The sequence below is a fragment of the Somniosus microcephalus genome, chromosome 3, assembly GCF_052327205.1.
Source record: "Somniosus microcephalus isolate GS21.2 chromosome 3, FLI_Smic_1.0, whole genome shotgun sequence".
In the NCBI taxonomy this organism is placed as follows: domain Eukaryota; kingdom Metazoa; phylum Chordata; class Chondrichthyes; order Squaliformes; family Somniosidae; genus Somniosus; species Somniosus microcephalus.
In genome coordinates this window covers 121,891,074-121,910,655 of record NC_140989.1, presented here as the reverse complement: position 1 = coordinate 121,910,655, position 19,582 = coordinate 121,891,074, and the positions used below count along the sequence as shown (strand labels likewise).

The 19,582-nt window shown below is 42.7% G+C and overlaps 1 protein-coding gene across 2 annotated transcripts in view; it reads left to right on the top strand.

Moving 5' to 3' along the window:
• Nucleotides 1-19,582, top strand: part of LOC147121352 (utrophin-like) — a 232,317-nt gene that overhangs the window by 190,856 nt on the left and 21,879 nt on the right. For both annotated transcript variants that reach the window (XM_085981551.1, XM_085981550.1), the window contains 2 exons: nt 6,065-6,302; nt 14,676-14,784. In XM_085981551.1, coding sequence (XP_085837677.1) covers nt 6,065-6,302; nt 14,676-14,784 — 347 coding nt within the window. The remainder of the gene's footprint in view (nt 1-6,064; nt 6,303-14,675; nt 14,785-19,582) is intronic.

Below are 19,582 nucleotides of genomic sequence, written 5' to 3'. Positions count from 1 at the left end.
TTTTACCCTATATCAGACCTTCCCTTTTGTTCTTTCCTCCCCTCCCCCATTTCCCTGTCTCTGCAATTGCTTAAAACCTGTTACATCTCTAACTTTTTCCAGTTCTGACGAAGGGTCGTCGACCTGAAATGTTAACTCTGTTTCTCTCTCCACAGATGCTGCCTGACCAGAGTATTTCCAGCATTTTCTGTTTTTATTTTGGATATACCTGTATTATGTTTGGTCCCCTCATCTATGTCATTGATATAGATTGTAAATAGCTGAGGCCCAAGCACTGATCCTTGTGGCACGCCATCCCGAAAATGACCCGTTTATTCCTACTCTCTGTTTTCTGTCCGTTAACCAATCCTCAGTCCATATTACCCTAATCCCGAGCCCTAATCTTGTATAACAACTTCTTGTATGGCACCTTATTGAATGCCTTCTGAAAATCCAAATATACTACATCCACTGGTTTCCCCTTATCTACCCTGCTAGTTACACCCTCAAAAAACTCTAAAGGATTTGTCAAACACGATTTTCCTTTCCTAAAACCGTGTTGACTCTGTCGAATCACATTGTGATTTTCCAAGTGCCCTGTTACCACGTCCTTAATAATAGATTCTAGTATTTTCCTTACTACTGATGTCAGGCTAACTGGCCTATAGTTCCCTGTTTTCTCTCTCCCTTCTTTCCTGTTTTGTTAGGACCCTGCCAGATTGTTCAGTAGTCTCTTTAAAGTGCTAACTGACCTATGTGTTTCCATCATCATGTTTTTATTCCAGATTTCTAGTGTTCATGAGCTCTTTTTATTTCTGCTTTTAGTCTTGCTGCCTCCTGTTGTTATTCAGCATTTGTACACTGCAATATGTTGTGCTGATAACACAACTGTTTTCTTTGATCCCAAAAGCTCTGCTTTAATAACAAAATCAGGTGCCAATTGCTTGGAGTAACTAATGCACTGATGAAAGACAATGTTTCTGAAAACTCTTCCTGGCTACAAGCTAAAGATTTTGTTTCAAAAAAGAAAACCTTCTGAAGCCTTTCTCTGTTTTGTACACTAACTCATATCTATATTTTATGAATTTAGCACTGATTAATTTGTCCATTGCTTCTAAAAAAAAAAAATGTTGTGTGAGATGATGATGATTTTGAAGGCCTGTCAAAAATTAAATATTTGTGATATAAATCAAAAATGAAGCTATGGTTTTGGCCCAATGATATTAAATTTTGTAACTAATTGAGATTTTTCTCTTCAAAGCATTCTTTTACATTTGACAAGTTTGTGGTTCACCATCCACAATGACTGTGCTTCTCTTCTACTGATCTGGATGCCCCCTTGCTATCCTAATGATCTTGAGCATCTTGTTTAATCAGCCTACACATATTTCTGATAATTCCAGTAATTCTGCTAGTTTTCAAGGCATCTTGCTCACCTGGATATTGTTAGTCTACAGCTACCGGTCCCAGATGAGAGGCTTTTACGGTGTGATACTCAGCTAGCAGACCTGAGTTCTTTGTCGGTTTGGACACCTGAATGGAGCTCCTCTTCCCCAAATTACTAACTTGCAGTGTTAAAAGCGAGTGGATGGGACCATCTCCTTTCTCATAGCATTAAAAAAAATGGAAAAAGTAAGTTTAAGAAGATCCCAGCAGCTTCATTGTACGACCTAGGTACTTTTAAAAGCTGTTTCCGCATTCCAAAGAGTGTGCGAGTACTCGCTGGAGAGGTGGTTTCACACCACTTGCTTTCATGTACTCAGAAGCCACATCACCAACCTCTCTCAGCTGTACTGCCACTTTTGAGTCAATGCATACGTGAAACTGCTTCACATCGATGCAGAAGTGTCAGTATAACTGCTGTCTTGCACTTTTCTCTCATTTGCCAGTTGCAGTATTCGCTGTAACTAATCACACTGTGAATTGGTCCCATCCAGCATCGTTATTCAGCTCACTGGGATGGACATTGAGAACTATTTGCTACTTTTACCCTTCTGATCTTTTTATCTGTGCCGGTAAAATAACCAGTGCTCCAGGTGGGATAAAGCGTTTCATTACCTCAAACTTTACCTTCTCATTAAAAGTTCTTCCTAGCACACCTGGTGTCTTGATCAGTCTGAAGTGTCTGAGCCAAATTGAACTCTTGTAACTTCTGTCAGTCCACTATTGGAGCTTCTGACTACAGCTTTATTAAAAAGTGTTAACTACTATCTTCCTGCTCCTCCAACAGCTGCTCTTTGAACGACTCTGAATCCTCCATTGTTGCCAGTTCTTTCTAAGGAAAATGCTAACCTTTTCGGTTAATTTCTTTCCTCCAGCTCTGTTCTCGGTGGTCTTAATAAATAATCTCCCTCCATCACCCTGTACCGTTCAACTATTATGACTAGCATCAAATTTTATTACCTGTCTTGCTTGTCCGATCGTCCAATCCCTGAACGCCAAGAATTGTCTTGGTCAAGGTTTGTACCTCTTAACTTCTGACATCCAAGTCCTGAATGGGCCAGAACATTGTCCAATTGAACATTTGAAATGCCGAAGCTGTGTTTTTTCCGTCTCCCTGAAAAGCTCTGTATTTTTACATGTAATTTCTTCCTTTCCCTGGCTGCTTGCTCAGGCTGAATTAGACAGTTGCCCATCCTCTGTGTCCTGTTTGAACCTTGAGCTCAGGTTCAAACCTCATATTCTATCCATCATCAAAACAGCTTAATTCCCCTTGCTCACTATCACCACCCATACTTATCTTAGTTCCACTGCTGATGAAACCCTTAGCCACACTTCTGTTACTTCCAAATGTAACTTTTTTTTCCAACAGAACCCTTGCTGGCTCAAGCTATACCTACACAAACTTCACCTTGTCCAAAGCTCATTTCAACCCGACCCCCATAAGCTGTCCCGCATTATGTTCCACTCACTCAACACACTTGTCCTTGCTGAACTCCATTTGCTGCCTGTCCCCCAACCGATTGAATTTCAAAATCCTTGTCCTTCCTTAACAAATCCCTCCATAGCCTCACTTTGTCGTACCTGTGCAACCTGCTATAGCTTTGTCTTCAGTCCTCAGGCATCTGTGCTTCCCTCTCCCTTTACACCATTTGTAGCAAAATATACAGGCATTCAGCCTTAAATCTCTGGAACTCCCTTCCTAAAACACACCCCCTTGCCACTTTGCTCTCCTCTTTCAAAATTCTCCTCAAAACCTGTCTCTTCGACCATGTTTTCATTCATTTTTTTTTCTATTGCTCAGTTTCTGCTTCTCTGTAAAGCACCTTAAGATGTTTTCTCCATTAAAGTTGTTAGTTCCCACTCATGCTGGTTTTTCACATGGTGATGTGTAATACAGTATGAGGAAATCGGCTGCTGCCTGTAACACTAATGGATAGTACTGGGGAAATTGATGCAAGATGTGAATGGCTTCATTGCAAAGGCTGAGATCAAAACCGTTCTTATCCTCTCGGCAAAGGGCATAGTATACAGCCTTGATGGTGGCTTTCTGTGTGACCTTTCCAACCACTTCAATGACCTATTTGATCAATCTGCCTTGCTCCCATTCCAATTTTTTTCTCCGTGAAAGTTTTGCCTGTGTTCCTTATATCTCTAAGCAAGGTGACCCATTTCAACCTTTTTATGTGCGCCCAAGGCCAAATGCAGCTCACAAACACACACGGCTTAGACCTTGCGCTCTACATTCTGAAGTGACTTTTTTCACTCCATGTTTTTGCTCTTGTCTGTTTGGAGAACAGACTGCGTTAATGATTTCAGGCAATCTCTTCAGGGTAAGATTGTCTCAATTGAACCTCTTTAGAATGTATCTGACCTGCGATCTTAAGTTGCAGGAGCTCCAGAACTTAAACACAAATGATTTCATAGGAACATAACTTTATGCAGTTTCTGGGGATATCTGATATTCACAATTAGCAGCAAAATAATGTGTGAGCACAGAATACTAGAAGAATGAAAAATGTAGCAATCAGATGAAGGAAATATTGAGCTATGAGCCGATTGATTTTACCACTTCGGGTTAGTTGCCTTTTAATCAGATGCTGTCTTTGGTTGGTGAAGAGGGGGAAATGCTGAGCATCATTATCATCAGAATAACATTTCCGTAATATGTCTCAATCTAATTTGCATCACTAAATCAAAGTTTTGGCAAACCACTTTAGTTTTGTGCTTGCTAATGATTACTCTGTTATGGTTGTGCCACTTTCAGGAGTCCAGTTGTCTGCAGCACTGGTGACCTCCGTCACTCCTGTTAAAAGTGCACCTTTGCCCCTGGTGACCCCCTAGAGGGAGGAATAGAGATGTGATGGTTGATACGCCCTTCTACAGATCAGCACAATGACTTGGGAATATATGATAACCTTGCATTGACCTGAGAGGGGAGGAGTGTACAAATGACTAAATATGTTTAAGTGGCTTTGGCAAAACAAATATGATCATTCTTTCATTAGTATAACACAGGCACACTTCAGCGTGAATTTTTGTTTTAATGAAAGCTAGCCCGAGTAATAGATTTTAAAGCCAAATGGTATTGGTTTTAATAGCCAGCTCATCTAGAATAGATAGTTGTGTTTGTTTTCCATCCTCGGACTCTCAAAGGCGTGTGTGTCTGTGGTCATTCGGAACCTCAGCAAGGGACCATTGTAGATCTCTGCAACAATGTTTGCACAGGTGATTAAAGTAATGCATTTCTTCAAACCAACCAATAAGCATTACATTGACAGATTTGTAAGTGGAAACAGACACTCTATCCATCTATGTCCAAGGATTTGTTTAAATAACCTGATAACTTTAATTAGAGATGGTCTCTCTCCAGCCTGCAAAAGCCTATTTTTCAAAAGTGATAAGTATTCATTACATCTAATTCTCATTAAGAACCTGTTGTCCTTCTGTTGTAATATTTCATTAGAATGATTGGCAGCCTTGGAAAAGAATCTGCACGTGGCCATTCAGTTTACCCAGTGAGTAGCCGAGCCACACACACCAGGAAGGCAGGTTTGAGTCAGATGATCTCTACTGGACAGTTTCAGACATGGTTCATTTCTGTGCTCATCAATGTAAGGGATGATTTCAGGTACCCAGTGCCCAAACTCATCCCTCACCTTGATGAGAACAGAATGTTAACCTATGTCAGGCACAGCATAGCCAGATGCAGAGTGAAGCTCCCTCTACACTGGCCTGACTGCGTGCTTCAACCTCAACCTTGGAACAGCACCTGCTACTGCATCAGTGTGGTATTTTTTTTATTTCCAACACCATCCACCCCTGCACCTGTCTGAGTAACATTGCCAGTTAGTGCAGTTTTGTGCTGTTTATGACTGAGAACCCTTACAGACAGTAGACATTTTCATCCCATCAATCTGAGCTGGATTTGAACTTGGATCAGATGTCAGCGTCAAGCCTTCTACACCTCCCAGTTCCCTGCAGTTTTAGACTTAATTCATATGATTTAGATGCATCATATAATGCTGCCTTTTATAGTGTACTGGAACTGATGCTAACCTAGAATGAGATTAATTGGCACAGTCACTGTAGCATTTTCTTATACACACAAGCAATGGTGGAGTGGGAAAGTCCATCTATCCTACACTCACTCAGCTGTGGCAAAAGTCAACTCTCACTTTGGCTACCTGGTGAAAGTTGCAGTGTAAGAGTTCAACCGTTGTTCTATGTGTCTCTTGATCACTATCCAGTAATCACCGTCGGAAGGTGGATGCGTATGGACATCGAGTGAGGACAGGATTGGGTTTGGCTGCCCTGCCCCAGTCTCCACCCCCCCCCCCCCCCCCCACCAACCGCAGTCCAGTAACCTGCTGACGCTCCCTGTCGAGGCTCATGTGTGAATAATGGTCACTTGAGCGAGGTACTGGAGAGCCACCAGCACTCATGAAAGTGTGACCAAGCACAAAGTCAATACCTGGGAAAAGGGGAAACTGCACTTGTGTAAGGAGTTGCTGTGTAGGCATTTTTTGGATGAATTATTCAAAGCTTGCTTGTGTGACACTATAAAAGAAATTAGAGATACTGGATGATGAAAGAGGCAGCCATAAAGTGAACTGATAAATTCTAATTGCTTCTGTCATCACAGGAATCTACAAGCTGAGTATGAACAGTTAAAGCAGCAGCAGGTTCTGAGGGGCATAAAACCCCTGCCATCACCACCTTTCTCACCAACTCAACAGAACTGTCAAGATGCCGAGCTCCTGGCCGAGGCTAAGCTCCTACGACAACACAAGGGGCGACTGGAGGCCAGAATGCAGATTTTGGAGGACCACAACAAACAACTGGAATCACAGCTGTGCCGACTGCGAAAGCTCCTGGAAGAGGTACGGCCTAATCAGGCATTCAATCTGATGGGAACTAATGGGTGAAGCTGCACACATGACATTTTCCCAGTTATTTAAAGAGTATTGCATTAATTGAGGTTCAGGTCTCTCTTCCAAACTGTGTTCAGGCATCGCTGCATTGACTTTGAATGTATGAAATTATGCTGAAATAAATAATGAGATCATTTGCAACAGGAAACTGCAGCCTGGTGGCAACAGTTGATTTGAAATCAAGGTCATTGCCCATACCATTCAAGATACTGCAGTAAAACTTTATATATTTTGCAGAAGTCCCGAAGCCATTGCCCAAAACCAGTTGAAACTGAGAACCTGATTATTTGGTTATGTTGCATAAGCTGAGATTCTGGAGGATATTTTTCCTGATTTTCTCCCCTTTACTCAAGAAGTTGGCCCGTGCCTGGGTACCTTTATTCACTGAACTCGCCATTCCTGTGAGTGTGCAGTGAATGTCACCTGACTTTTTCCACCATCGGATTGGGGGGCCGATCCGATCCTGTCCCTACCTAACATTTACCACCAGCCACGGAAATTGAGGCTGCGTAATTTGGGATGGGCTATTAATTTTCAAAACAAAAATAGCCTTCCATGCAGTATAATTCACATTTAATTTTTAAACAGATGTTAATATAAACTACATTTCTACATCATTTGTGGGTCAGTTGAATTGGTTATTGCGATGTGGCCTTGGTAGGGTGGTTTGTTTGGTTGATTTTATTTAAGTGGCATTTGTTTAAGTTTAGGTGATGCATGCTGCTATAGATGTGAATATATGAAATTTTCTTCATGTAAGTCTGGCACAGCCTGAGCAGAACTACATTTCTGTGAGTCATTGATGGTGTAGAAGAGAAATCGGCTATTGTCTAGCTCTAAACCTCATCAGGGACCAGCTATAACTACCTCCCTCACTATAACTAGGTTACATCCCTCACCATAACTATCTCAATATAAATACCTTGAGCATCCCAAAGTGTCCGCAGTACAGATAAAACATTGCAACCAACTTGCTTAAAACTTACACAACCACAACAAATCTAAACAAGTGGCATCTAAATAAAATGGACCAAACAAAACACCTCACATGTCGCAGCAACCAACACATGTTATGTTTTTCTATTCTTCCTACCAAAGTGAAGAACCTCACTTTTCCTCACATTATACTCCATCTGCCACCTTATTGCTCACTCACTTAACCTGTCTATATCCCTTTGCAGTCTCTTTGTGTCCTCCTTATAGCTTATTTCCCACCTAGCTTTGTATCATCAGCAATCTTGGATACATTACACTCTGTCCCTTCATCTAAGTCATTAATATAGATTGTAAATAGCTGAGGCCCAAGCACTGATCCTTGTGGCACCCCACTCGTTACAGCCTGCCAACCGGAAAATGACCCGTTTATCCCTACTCCCTGTTTTCTGCCCGTTAACCAATCCTCTATCCATGCTAATATATTACCCCCCAACCCCATGAGCCCTTATCTTGTGTAACAACCTTTTATGTGGCACCTTATCAAATGCCTTTTGGAAATCCAAATAAAATACGTTCAATGGTTCCCCTTTATCTACCCTGCTAGTTACATCCTCAAAAACACTATTTCCCTTTCATAAAACCATGTTGACTCTGCCTAATCATATTATGATTTTCTAAGTGCCCTGTTACCACTTCCTTAATAATGGATTCCAGCATTTCCCGACGACTAATGACAGGCTAACTGGCCTGTAGTTCCCCGTTTTCTCTCTGCCTCCTTTCTTGAATAGTGGGGTGAATCCTTTAACTCCTCTTTCCTCACTGTTCAGTGCCGAGTTTTGCCTCTGTGAAGCGCTGGGTCATTTTATTAAATTTAGGTGAAAGTTGTTGAACACAGCTATGTAACACATTATACAGTACAACAAATGGTTATGTTAGTGACAGAATTCCAGCCATTCTACTAAAAATTGTTTTTAAACTCTACCACACAAAAATGATGCTTACCCTTAGTAACACTGCATAAATATCATACTGCATACTTGACTGATGAAGGAGATCTGAATAAACTCATGAGCAATGGTAGCTTCCTGTGATTAACTCATGGAATAAACAAGACAACATTAAGCAGGTTTATATTATTTCTTTTAAGCAATACAGCCATTCCAATGATTTATCCGTGCCAATATACACACCTCAAAGGAAAGTGTAAATGTTAGGTGCTGACAGAGCACTTCAAAACCTATGAATATTTTTAATTTATTTCAAGATTGCTCTAAACTAAGACACATTCTGTGCACTAAGCAGTAGTCAGTCATTTTTAGCAGCTGTTTAACAGACTATGTGCCTATATTGCAGCGAGTGCTCAGTACTCAGAGTGGCAATGTTTTGCTCACACAAGATAAATGTGACACTCTACCATACAGCTCTGTCATGCTCTCCATGTAAGTGAAAGTGCTGTGAACAAATGGTTTGGAAAATGCGGCTTGCCCCAATTTAAATTGGTTGAGACAAAGTTTAGATACCAAGAGCAGAACTCCTGTGAGCTGAGATAACTGGTTGTTGCTGTTTAAATCTCATTTCTAATGAGACTTTGAGATTCGATCTCCCTTTGAAGACTGCGGCAGTATTTGTGCATCATCAGAAAGTTCTTTTCGGCATTCCTGTGCATAAATGTGCAGACTATAACTGCAAATGTAATGAACAAGCCCAGAGAGACCGTGGGATCAAGGGGAGTAGAGAAAGATAAAATAAGGAACCATATAGCAGCCCTGAATACCCTATTACACTTTCAAACTGTGCAAATGATTTCATAATCTCTGCTAAAAATATAATTATCTGTCTATTTAAATTGGTAACTTTCTGGTCAGCATCTTGTCATATCCATTGGGAATGAGGAACTCACAGAAACCAACCAATTCAGTCAGTGTTTTTTCAAAAGTACCAGTCTAGTAACAGCAATTAGCACACATCACTCAATTTATTTTTTTCAAACTATGTGTGTATAAAAAAAAATGACGGTACTGATTCTATAAACTTCAGAGAATGTCTCTTCAGGCAAATGCTATTTCAATTTTCAAAAAGTATAGTTGAATTTTGACCTAACTTTTTGACCTGTTGATGGATTCGAAAGGATAATTGCTTACATCTGTGCGATAGAATTGCCAATACCTGATGCTGAGGGAGAAGCAAACAGAATGCCTTTGCTTATTCTATTTTTTTAAATGTTTTCTTAATTTTTTTTTTAAAGAAACAATTTAGAGGAAACTCTTTTTTATCCGGCACCTAAATAACCGGAAAACTCTGTTAACCGGCAAAATTCAGGAGTAGGTTCAGGTAAGTTTTACTTCATATTAGTGGCCTGTTCCTGGATCTGTGGCCGGGTTCCTGCACCTGTTGCTGAGCAACAGGGACGCTTGGATCTTGTGGTCGGGTTCCTGCACCTGTTGCTAAGCAACAGGGACACTTGGATCTTGTGGTCGGAGTTCCTGCACCTGTTGCTAAGCAACAGGGAAGCCTGGATTTGTTGCTGTGTACGGAGCTCTCGTACCTTTTACTACACCTCTCTGTAATCCGGACTTTTTGATAAACCGGCACCACGCCGGTCCCGTTGGTGCCGGATAAAAAAGAGTTTCCTGTAGTTTAATTGTGGAAGCAAGAAAAGCATCTTTGAGGAAAATAGATAAGACGAGGATGGGGTAGGAAAGGATGGAAATAGGTTATGGGGGGGCCTCTGGCCACCTCGGCCTTGGGGGAGCCAGGAATACATAGCGGATTGATGGTGGGGTGATGACAAAGCAAGAGGGAGGGCAGCACTTATGGGTTCAGTAGGTAATACAAAGGGAAATGGTAGGTATGGTGATGAGTGTGGGTGTAGTGGGCGTGTAAGGGGTGGGGGGAGCTCCTGAGAGCTACATTTTTTCCACAACCCCCATCCCAAATATAGCATCCAGGTGACACCTTTACCCATCAGACACCCGCCACCCATCACTTTTACCCACCCTGCCATGCTACCGCAGCCATGCAAAGGGGAATGGTCTGCTTTGCATTAGCTGTAAATAAGAGCTCATTAAGCAGTAAGTAGATTGACTACAGGGTACAAATAACTTGCTCTAAAATGAACGCAGCCTATGATGGGAAAATTGATTTATTTTAAAATTAGCTGTATCGTTTTGTTTTTTAAAAAAAAATGCTGTGCATTAATGGTAAAACTGAGCTGTCCTTGCATGCCTGCAACCCTTTACTGAGCAGTTCCTAGCATAAGTTTCAAAGGGAATACCTTCAAATACAACAGAGTCCTGTTGCATACAAATGTACAGGCTCTAATCAAAATTTGTTCAAGTTGTAAAGACTAATTATGTCTAATTTTATACACAGCCAAAACAGCCTAATCCTGTTTAAACAGCAACTGATGACATGTGTTGGTGAGATTATTCCGGGTATCTTGGCATTCAGGATGTTTTCTGATCAAATGCATTGCTGCAGGCTTTGCTGTATTTATGGTAACTCTTTGAGAGGGCTGGAACTGAAGCCAGCAAAGCTTTCAAGGTTCAAACCTCTTATACACATGGTGATTATTAAAACACTTGCATATAATATATTTTTTTTTAAACACCACTTTTTCTGAGCTTTGCTTCCCAGGCAAGGTTTACCCAATGTCGTTTTTAGGCTCCACGACTGAACAATGACTTGAATGCAGAGTGCTTTGGATTTGAACACTATATTATCTCGGTCACTTCTGTAGATGTTTGGCAACAGTTTGCCCCTTGTTGTGTCCAGTGACTGGTGAAATACTGGCTTTGTTCCTCTGCAAGAGAATAGGTCAGCTTGTATCCACCATTAGATGTAATTACTCGAATTAAATGGAATGGCCTTTTGGCAATGAAGTAGCAGGAAGGAGATGATTGAAGGCCTTGTGTTGTTCCCTGTGACCATGGAAGGTGTTTGTTGTGAAAGCAGCCCTCTGAGAGAAAGTTAATGTGGTTCAGAAAAGCAAAGTCATTTGGTGTGAGGGAGAGTTATATGGCTCCATGGAGAAATGGTTCTGCTCAGGGATTGGATGATTTTTTCCCCCGCTCATTACCTCTAATATTCTCCCTTCCTCTCCTGATGCACTGACTCTTACCAGAATATGGTTCCATAGGCATCGGCAGCCCTCTGCTACCTTGCTCCACTGGCCGTTATTCATGTGCAAGACCAAACAATGAGTGCCAGGGGGTTATTCATCCATTGAGGGGACATAGACCAGCCACACCCAGCTTCCACGCATGCATGTTTCCAGCAAGCATGAGTAAATAATGATCAGGAGTCTTGGTTGAATTTTTCCCCGTCTGTCTCTGAGGGCCAATTGTAGCGCTCTCCACCTCAGCTGAGATCAACTGATTCAACACTGCCTGAAGATTGAATTTCATGCATTCCTCATTTTTACAGCTCAGTACCACACTGAGCACTTAATTTACCAGCTGGACCATTTAGGAAACATTGAGGAATGTTGCACTGTTCACACATTATAAATCACAAATACAAACGTTCTGTTCACAGTGGTATTTGTTCTAAGTGTCATGTTTTTGAACTATTCTGAGATTGCTGGCTTGTTTTCTTTGTGAACCCTACAATGCATTCTTACACCATCTTCAGCATCGCAGTGTTTGGGTTTCTACCAAACTGGGACACTGAAATTGATTTGGATGCAGAGATTGAGACCAGCAGTCTCAAAGCAGATGGCACTGGAGTTGCAGAAGTAAATCCCCCAGAAGCTGGTGGTTTCACACCAGATCAACAGATCCCAAGTGCAGTATCAAGAGAGTAGAGTAGAGTACAGTGAATGCAGGGCTGGAAATATGCCAGCAAAGCAGGTAAAATTGCAAATTTAAGGGGAAGTATTTCAACAACTGGTTATCCCTCCTGGGGATAATCTAGAAAATCCTTTGCTGATAAACGTAACTAGTTGTTTTGCACGTGTGTGTCGTGATATCATCACAAGTGTGATGTCCCCAATGGAACAGTTTTTTCACAGCAATTCAAATTCAGGAAGGAAAATTGGGTTTTGGAAAAGTCAATATAAATTGGCTTGCCACATCTGAAGCAACCTCAGTATAAATAAACCCTTCATTTTACAGTATAATGCTTTTTTTTTATATTAAAGGGATACACTGTATTTAGGATTTTTCACACAAGCTAATGTTTTAGAAAGCTCAGAACAGACTGCTGATAGTCTGGCATGATGTCATGACCACCCCCAATCACTTTGAAGTTGATCAATTTTGTATGTCAGGACCCAGCCAAAACTGCCTGCAAATAACTTGCTCACTTAACTTTTAAATTCCCGATTGCGATCGTGTTGCAGTTTTGAATCCGACGCAAACAGTGACACGGCATTGAAGGATGTTGCCGTGGTTGTGCTGTGCCAAATTGTTCAAAATCACACACACAGGATCTTACCCTCCCCCCCTGTTCAGGATCCCAGCCCCCCCTCCCCCCCTCCCCCCCCCCCCCCCCCCCAAACAGGATCTTAGCCCTGCTCCTGGTCCCAGGCTACAGCATAAGCTTCTGCACTGCAGTTGTTCATGTTTTGGCAGAGTCAGTAGTCAGGACATTGTACCAACCTCTGGTTACAATCCTGCTCAAGCACCATGTAAAATGTTTTACCAAACATTGCAGCCCCTTCTAAAATTAAATCAGTTTTCTAGTTTAACCATATTTGGTGGCACTTCCTTTAGATCATGTCCATTGTCCCTCCCCCATCGCCTGCACTATCTGCCACCAAGTAGGTAGATGGGCAACAATCTAACAATCTCCTAGAACTCTGCCAAAGCCCATCTGAGCTGCTTGCTTTGAGGTGTGAGTGCCCCGTGAGTGATTTTTGAATCTTTTTAAACCCTCTACCTAGGGAAAAGCTGCTGGTGCCCTCACTCACATGGCAGAGATTCCAGGCGCTGTCTTATTTCCTATCACTTTCCTAGTTTAATTAGTGGGATAGGGTCGAAACAGCAAATCCTCTGACAAACATTCTGTTTTAATTGGTGTTTTGCTTCAACTTTCTTCAAACAGCTAATTGGGAATGCTACTCCCAGTCTACCAGCTAATTGGGAATGCTGCTCCCAGTCTACCAGCTAATTGGGAATGCTGCTCCCAGTCTACCAGCTAATTGGGAATGCTGCTCCCAGTCTACCAGCTAATTGGGAATGCTGCTCCCAGTCTACCAACTATTGGGAATGCTTCTACCAGCTAATTGGGAATGCTGCCCCCAGTCTACCAGCTAATTGGGAATGCTGCTGCCAGTCTACCAGCTAATTGGGAATACTGCTCCCAGTCTGCCAGCTAACAACAGCAACTTGTATTTATATAGCGCCTTTAACGTAGTAAAACATCGCAAGGCGCTTAACAGGAGCGTTATAAACAAAATTTGACACCGAGTCACATGAAATATTAGGACAGAAAGAGGTAGGTTTTAAGGCGCTTCTTAAAGGCTGGAGGAGATTAGAGATGGGACGGGGCTAGGCCATGGAGGGATTAGAGATGGGGAGGGGCTAGGCCATGGAGGGATTAGAGAGGGGGAAGGGCTAGGCCATGGAGGGATTAGAGATGGGGCGGGGCTAGGCCATGGAGGGATTAGAGATGGGACGGGGCTAGGCCATGGAGGGATTTGGAAACAAGAATGAGAATTTTAAAAATGAGGCGTTGCTTAATCGGGAGTCAATGTATGTCAGCAAGTGCAGGGGTGATGGATGAACGGGACTTGGCATGAGTTAGGATATGAGCAGCAGACTTTTGGATGACCTCAAGTTTATGGAGGGTAGAACATGCGAGGCCGGCCAGGAATGCGTTGGAATAGTCAAGTCTAGAGGTAACAAAGGCATGGATGAGGGTTTAAGCAGCAGATGAGCTGAGGCGGGGCAAAGTTCCAGAGGTGGAAATAGGCAATCTTAGTGATGGTGTGGATATATGCTAATTGGGAAACTGCTCCCAGTCTATCACATGTTGTATTCCAAGTGAGATTTGCGGAGCTGGGACAATATAGGCCACCCTGCTTCAGAATGTAAACCAAACCAAACAGGAGTTAATAACCTTAAATGATATTCGTGTACCTGCCCTATTTCCATGGAGAGGCTGGCCTTTCTCTAACTTTAATACATTCACTCATTCATTACTAAGTACTTCATTTGGCTTCATTCCCACTGTAATCACTGACTACTGGAAAATACTACATGACATGTACTTTATCTGAGTGAAGAATAAACCAGTGGTGTCCCAATGACGACCAATAACCTACCCATACTCTTTAATAACTATCTTATCATATACATTTACCAATCCGTGTGCGTCTTGTTAAAAATCATAGTAGCAGTATATTATTACTGTGTGACTTCTACTGTTGCAATTTTTTTACAGCCATTAACAGAATCGAAACTGAACGGAGTTACTGCTGTTTCTCCATCGGCATCCTTTCAGCTTGCTGAAAATGGTCCAACCTTTAACGAGGACTTCAGCTCACAGACAGGTGAGTGATGAATGAAAAGATTCACGTAAAAATAAATGCAAGGGTAGAGAAAGTACCCCTTACCCCTCAGACAGGTAAAAATCTCTTGAGGAAAAGGTCTGCATAGTTTCTTCCTTCTCCCCAAAGGCTAATGAAGAGAATCTCCAGAGTTTATTGTTCAGCCTTACATCCCACATTATTCATCCTTAAAGACCTTGTTCAAAAAAGGAGAGAAGGATAAACCTGGAAATTACAGGTTAATCAGTTTTAACGTCAGTGGTGGGAAGCTTTTAGTATCAATAATCGGGGAGAAAATCTGAGTTTTCTATGGCATGACATGTCCCTGGAGCTCTGGAACAACAGTATTCAATCAGCTGCATCTACTTCTTGTAGCCTTCTGCCCCATTCATAACCAGATATTTAAATGTGTGTGAACTTATTCCACCTTGCAGTGTATTAAAGACTCTTACATTGGAATGCATGGTGCTGCGATTTGCGAGGATCCCAGAACGTGAAACACATTCGATTTTTGTTCCTTGCTCAAAGGTTTCTCTGTTTTTGAATAATGCCATGCCACAGTTCACTTGCACTGCAACAGAGTGCTGGACATGGCTCACACGCACTGTTCTCTACAGTGGGTCTTACCACTCTCAGTTGCACCGTCATGGGGAAGGGTTGAGCATAGGGAAAGAAAATTGGAGGTCAGGTGACCAACACTACTCTTGCAAACTTTCTAGTAGCTGGCTAATGACCAGCTGATGCCTGGTAGCAGGCCTCCACTAGTTTAAAAAGCTGCTTTATTTATGTTAACATTTTTTTAAAGTATCTTCAAGAGTACTTTTTATATTTTTATGCTTTCAGTGTTTTATGCGCAGGTTTTGCATATGTGTAGCATTTAGGTATCTTAGTTCTTTCCTGGACTGGGTTCTGAATGGAGGTTAACTAAAAAGCTTATTTGGATCAGATTGAAAACCAAGTCAGAGTTTCCAGTCTAGAAGCCGACAGAGAGCACTGACTCTACATTCACATTCAAACCACAAGATCATTAGTTGGACTCTTCAACATTCTCTCTTTTGATTAGCTGGAAATTGGCAGGCATGGAAACTACTGAGAATCCACTGCACAGAAGGAGGCTATTCGGCCCATCGAGTCTGCAGCGGCAGAAATCCAGTTAGTCCCACTCCCCCGCTCTTTCCCTATATCCCTGCAATTTTTTCTCCTTCAAATATTTATCCAATTTCCTTTTGAAGGCTACCATTGAATCTGTATCCACCACCCTATCAGGCAGTGCATTCCTAAGCCTAACCACTCGTTGTGTAAAAGTTTTTCCTCCTGTCGCCTCTGGTTCTTTTGCCAATCACCTTAAATCTGTGCCCTCTGGTTATTGACCCTTCAGCCACTGGAAACAGTTTCTCTTTATTTACTGTATCTAAACCCTTCCTGATTTTAAACACATCGATCAAATCTCCTCTGCTCTAAGGCGAACAACCCCAGCTTCTCCAGTCTATCCACACAACTGTAATCCCTTATCCCCAGAATCGTTCTAGTAACTCGCTTCTGTACCTCCTCCAAAGCCTTCATGTCCTTCCTAAAGTATGGTGCCCAGAATTGGACACAATACTCCAGCTGGGGCCGAACTATTGTTTTATATATGTTTAGCATAGCTTCCTAACTTTTGTGCCTCTATTTATAAAGCCCAGGATCCCATATGCTTTATTAACTGCTTTTTAACTTGTCCTGCCACCTTGACAGATTTGTGCACAAGCAGCCCTAAGTGTCTCTCTTCTTGCACCCCCTATAAAATTGTACCATTTGGCATGTATTGTCTCATTCTGCCCACCAAAATGCATCACCTCACACTTTTCTGCATTTAATTTCATCTGTTATATGTCCGCCCATTCCACTAGCCTGTCTATATCCTCTTGAAGTCTATTACTATCTTCCTCAGTGTTTACTACACTTCGAAGTTTCGTGTCATCTGCAAATTTTGAAATTGTGTCCTGTACCCCTAAGTCCAAGAACATCAATGGTCCTAGTACTGAACCTTGGAGAACTTTTATACCTCCCTCCAGTCTGAAAAACAGCCATTCACCACAACTCTGTTTTCTATCCCTTAGCCAATGTTATATCCATGCTGCAACTGCCCCTTTATCCCATGGGCTTCACTTTTGCTAACGAGCCTAATAAGTGGTACTTTATCAAACACCTTTTGAAAGTCCATATACTGTACACAACATCAACTGCACTGCCCTTATCCACCCTCTCCCTCACCTCATCAAAAAGCTCAATCAAGTTAGTCAAACCCGATTGGTCCTTAAGAAATCCGTGCTGGCCTTCCTTTAATAGTCCATGTTGTGGTGTATGTGCCTTTAAGAGCCCCCTGTGTACTGTAATGCCGGTAATGGCCACTCGGGGTATATAAGCCTGTATAGTGTCTTGTATCTGTTAGTTCACCTCCAGACTTTGTTCAGTAAACACCTGTGAAACCAACTCCTGCATTCCGTGTCTCCATTAACACACGGATACAACAGTGGCGACGAATTGGAAACGGACTTACCTGCAATTCGGCAGCACCTCAAGGAAATCGATTCCTCAGACGAAAGTCAAAGAAAAACAAGAAAGAAAAAAAAACCTGTGGTTTCACCAGCTAGCCGAGCTGGTGGCAGATACTGCAATAATCCTTCCTGGGCGGCGGGCTGGGGCTCCATCGGCTGGCTCTGCAGCGGGGCCGAGCAGCGAAGGCGGAGGCAAACAGAGACAGAGGGTGGAGCACTCGGGAGACGGCCGGCGCTGCAAAGCAGGTCGGCGTTCGGACCAAGCAGAGGGAGGGAAAAGTCCCAGAGTGTCCGGCGGGAACGAGTCTCCACCTATTAAAAATACCTATGTAAATAAAAACCACGGAGAACAGCGTTGTCAGCAGCGGCGGGAAAGCGCGGGAGGCGCCATTTTTTTTCTGCGGGGAAGAAAGGAAAGCGCGGGAGGCGCCATTTTTTTTTCAAGATGCCTAAGACTGGCAATATTACTGCTTTCGATAGCGATATAGAGGATTGGACCACATATGTGGAAAGAGTGGAGGTATATTGCACAGCATCGGTACTTCTAAATCTAATGGGCGCAAGGACATACGGGCTGTTACGAAACTTAATCACTCCAGCCAAACCGATGGACAAGAATTTTAAGGAGATTGTTGATACCCTACAGGAGCACTTAAACCCAACACCGCTGCTGATAGTGGAACGATTCAAATTCTTCAGGAGGAATCAGCACAAGAATGAAAGTAACGCTGATTACCTCACCGAATTAAGGAAGCTGTCAAAGCACTGCCAATTCGGGGCAGGACTGGCAGATTCTCTTTGAGACAAATTCGTCTGCGGTCTCCTAAGTGAAGGAACACAGAAAAGGCTACTTTCTGAGGAAGATTTGACACTGGACAAGGCTTTCAGTGTGGCTGTATCATACGAAGCAGCCGCAAGAGGAGCTGCAGAGATACAGCAAAAGCCACAGGACTTCGGCACCCATGAAATGACACCGGGTTTCGAGAGATGTTATCGCTGCGGCAGATCCACCCATGACCAGAGGGACTGCTGGTTCAAGGACAAAGCATGCAGGCAATGCGGAAAGATTGGACACATTGCACGTGTATGCCGATCTGGAAACAAAAAATCCACGGACAGGAAAAAAATCAATAAGGAAAAGTACAGAAAGGTACAAATGATGACGGACAGTAGCTCCGAAGACCAGAAGAGCGATAGCGACTCCGGAAACAAGAGACTAAGCTGTCTCAAATTACATAATGTAATTGCCAAAGAAGATTACCAGACCATTTGGGTTACCCTCACGATAGCGGGGTCCCCAGTTAAAATGGAGCTAGATACAGGATCAGCTCTGACCGTCATAAGTCGACGGGGTTACGAGCGGCTATTTCCGCATATACCTTTGAAAGACACATCCATTATCTTGAAAACATATACGGGGCAGAAAGTATACCCCAAAGGGAAAATAAGGGTGCCTGTTGTATACAACGGCAAGGAAATACAGAAGTTGTATTTATACGTTCTGCAAGATGGTGGTCCACCGCTGTTGGGACGTGAATGGATCAGGAAGATACGTTTAGACTGGCACTCCATTCAGGCACTGACGGTGACCAGTAAGAAAAAAAATGATGATGACGTCATACCTGAACGATTAAAAGACATCTTGGCCAACGCCAAGGAAGTGTTTCAACAGGAACTAGGAACCTTGAAAGGCGTCACCGCCTCAATAAAAGTGGAAGATGCGGCAATTCCCAAGTTTTTTAAGGCAAGGCCGGTGCCATACGCAATTCGTCCAGCAGTCGAGGCAGAGCTAGAGAATTTGGAAAAGGCAGGTGTATTATCCAAGATAGATTGGAGCGAGTGGGCAACACCCATCGTCCCGGCCATGAAGAAAACGTTGAATAATGATAAATCTGAAGAACAGAGAAAAATTCGCATCTGTGGGGACTTCAAGGTGACTGTAAACCCGGTCCTTCACACGGTACAGTATCCTCTTCCGAGGTTAGAAGATATTTTCGCCTCACTATCCGGAGGGAAACGTTTCACCAAAATTGACTTGGCACAGGCATATCTACAGATGGAGGTTGAAGAGGCCTCTAAAAAGTATCTCGCGATAAATACACACAAAGGCCTGTACCAGTACAATCGACTGGTTTTCGGAGTAGCATCAGCTCCAGCTATCTGGCAAAGAGCTATGGCGCAAGTCCTCCAAGGGATTCCGGGGACTCAATGCTACCTAGGCGACATCCTTGTAACAGGAGAAAACGACAACGAGCACCTTGCCA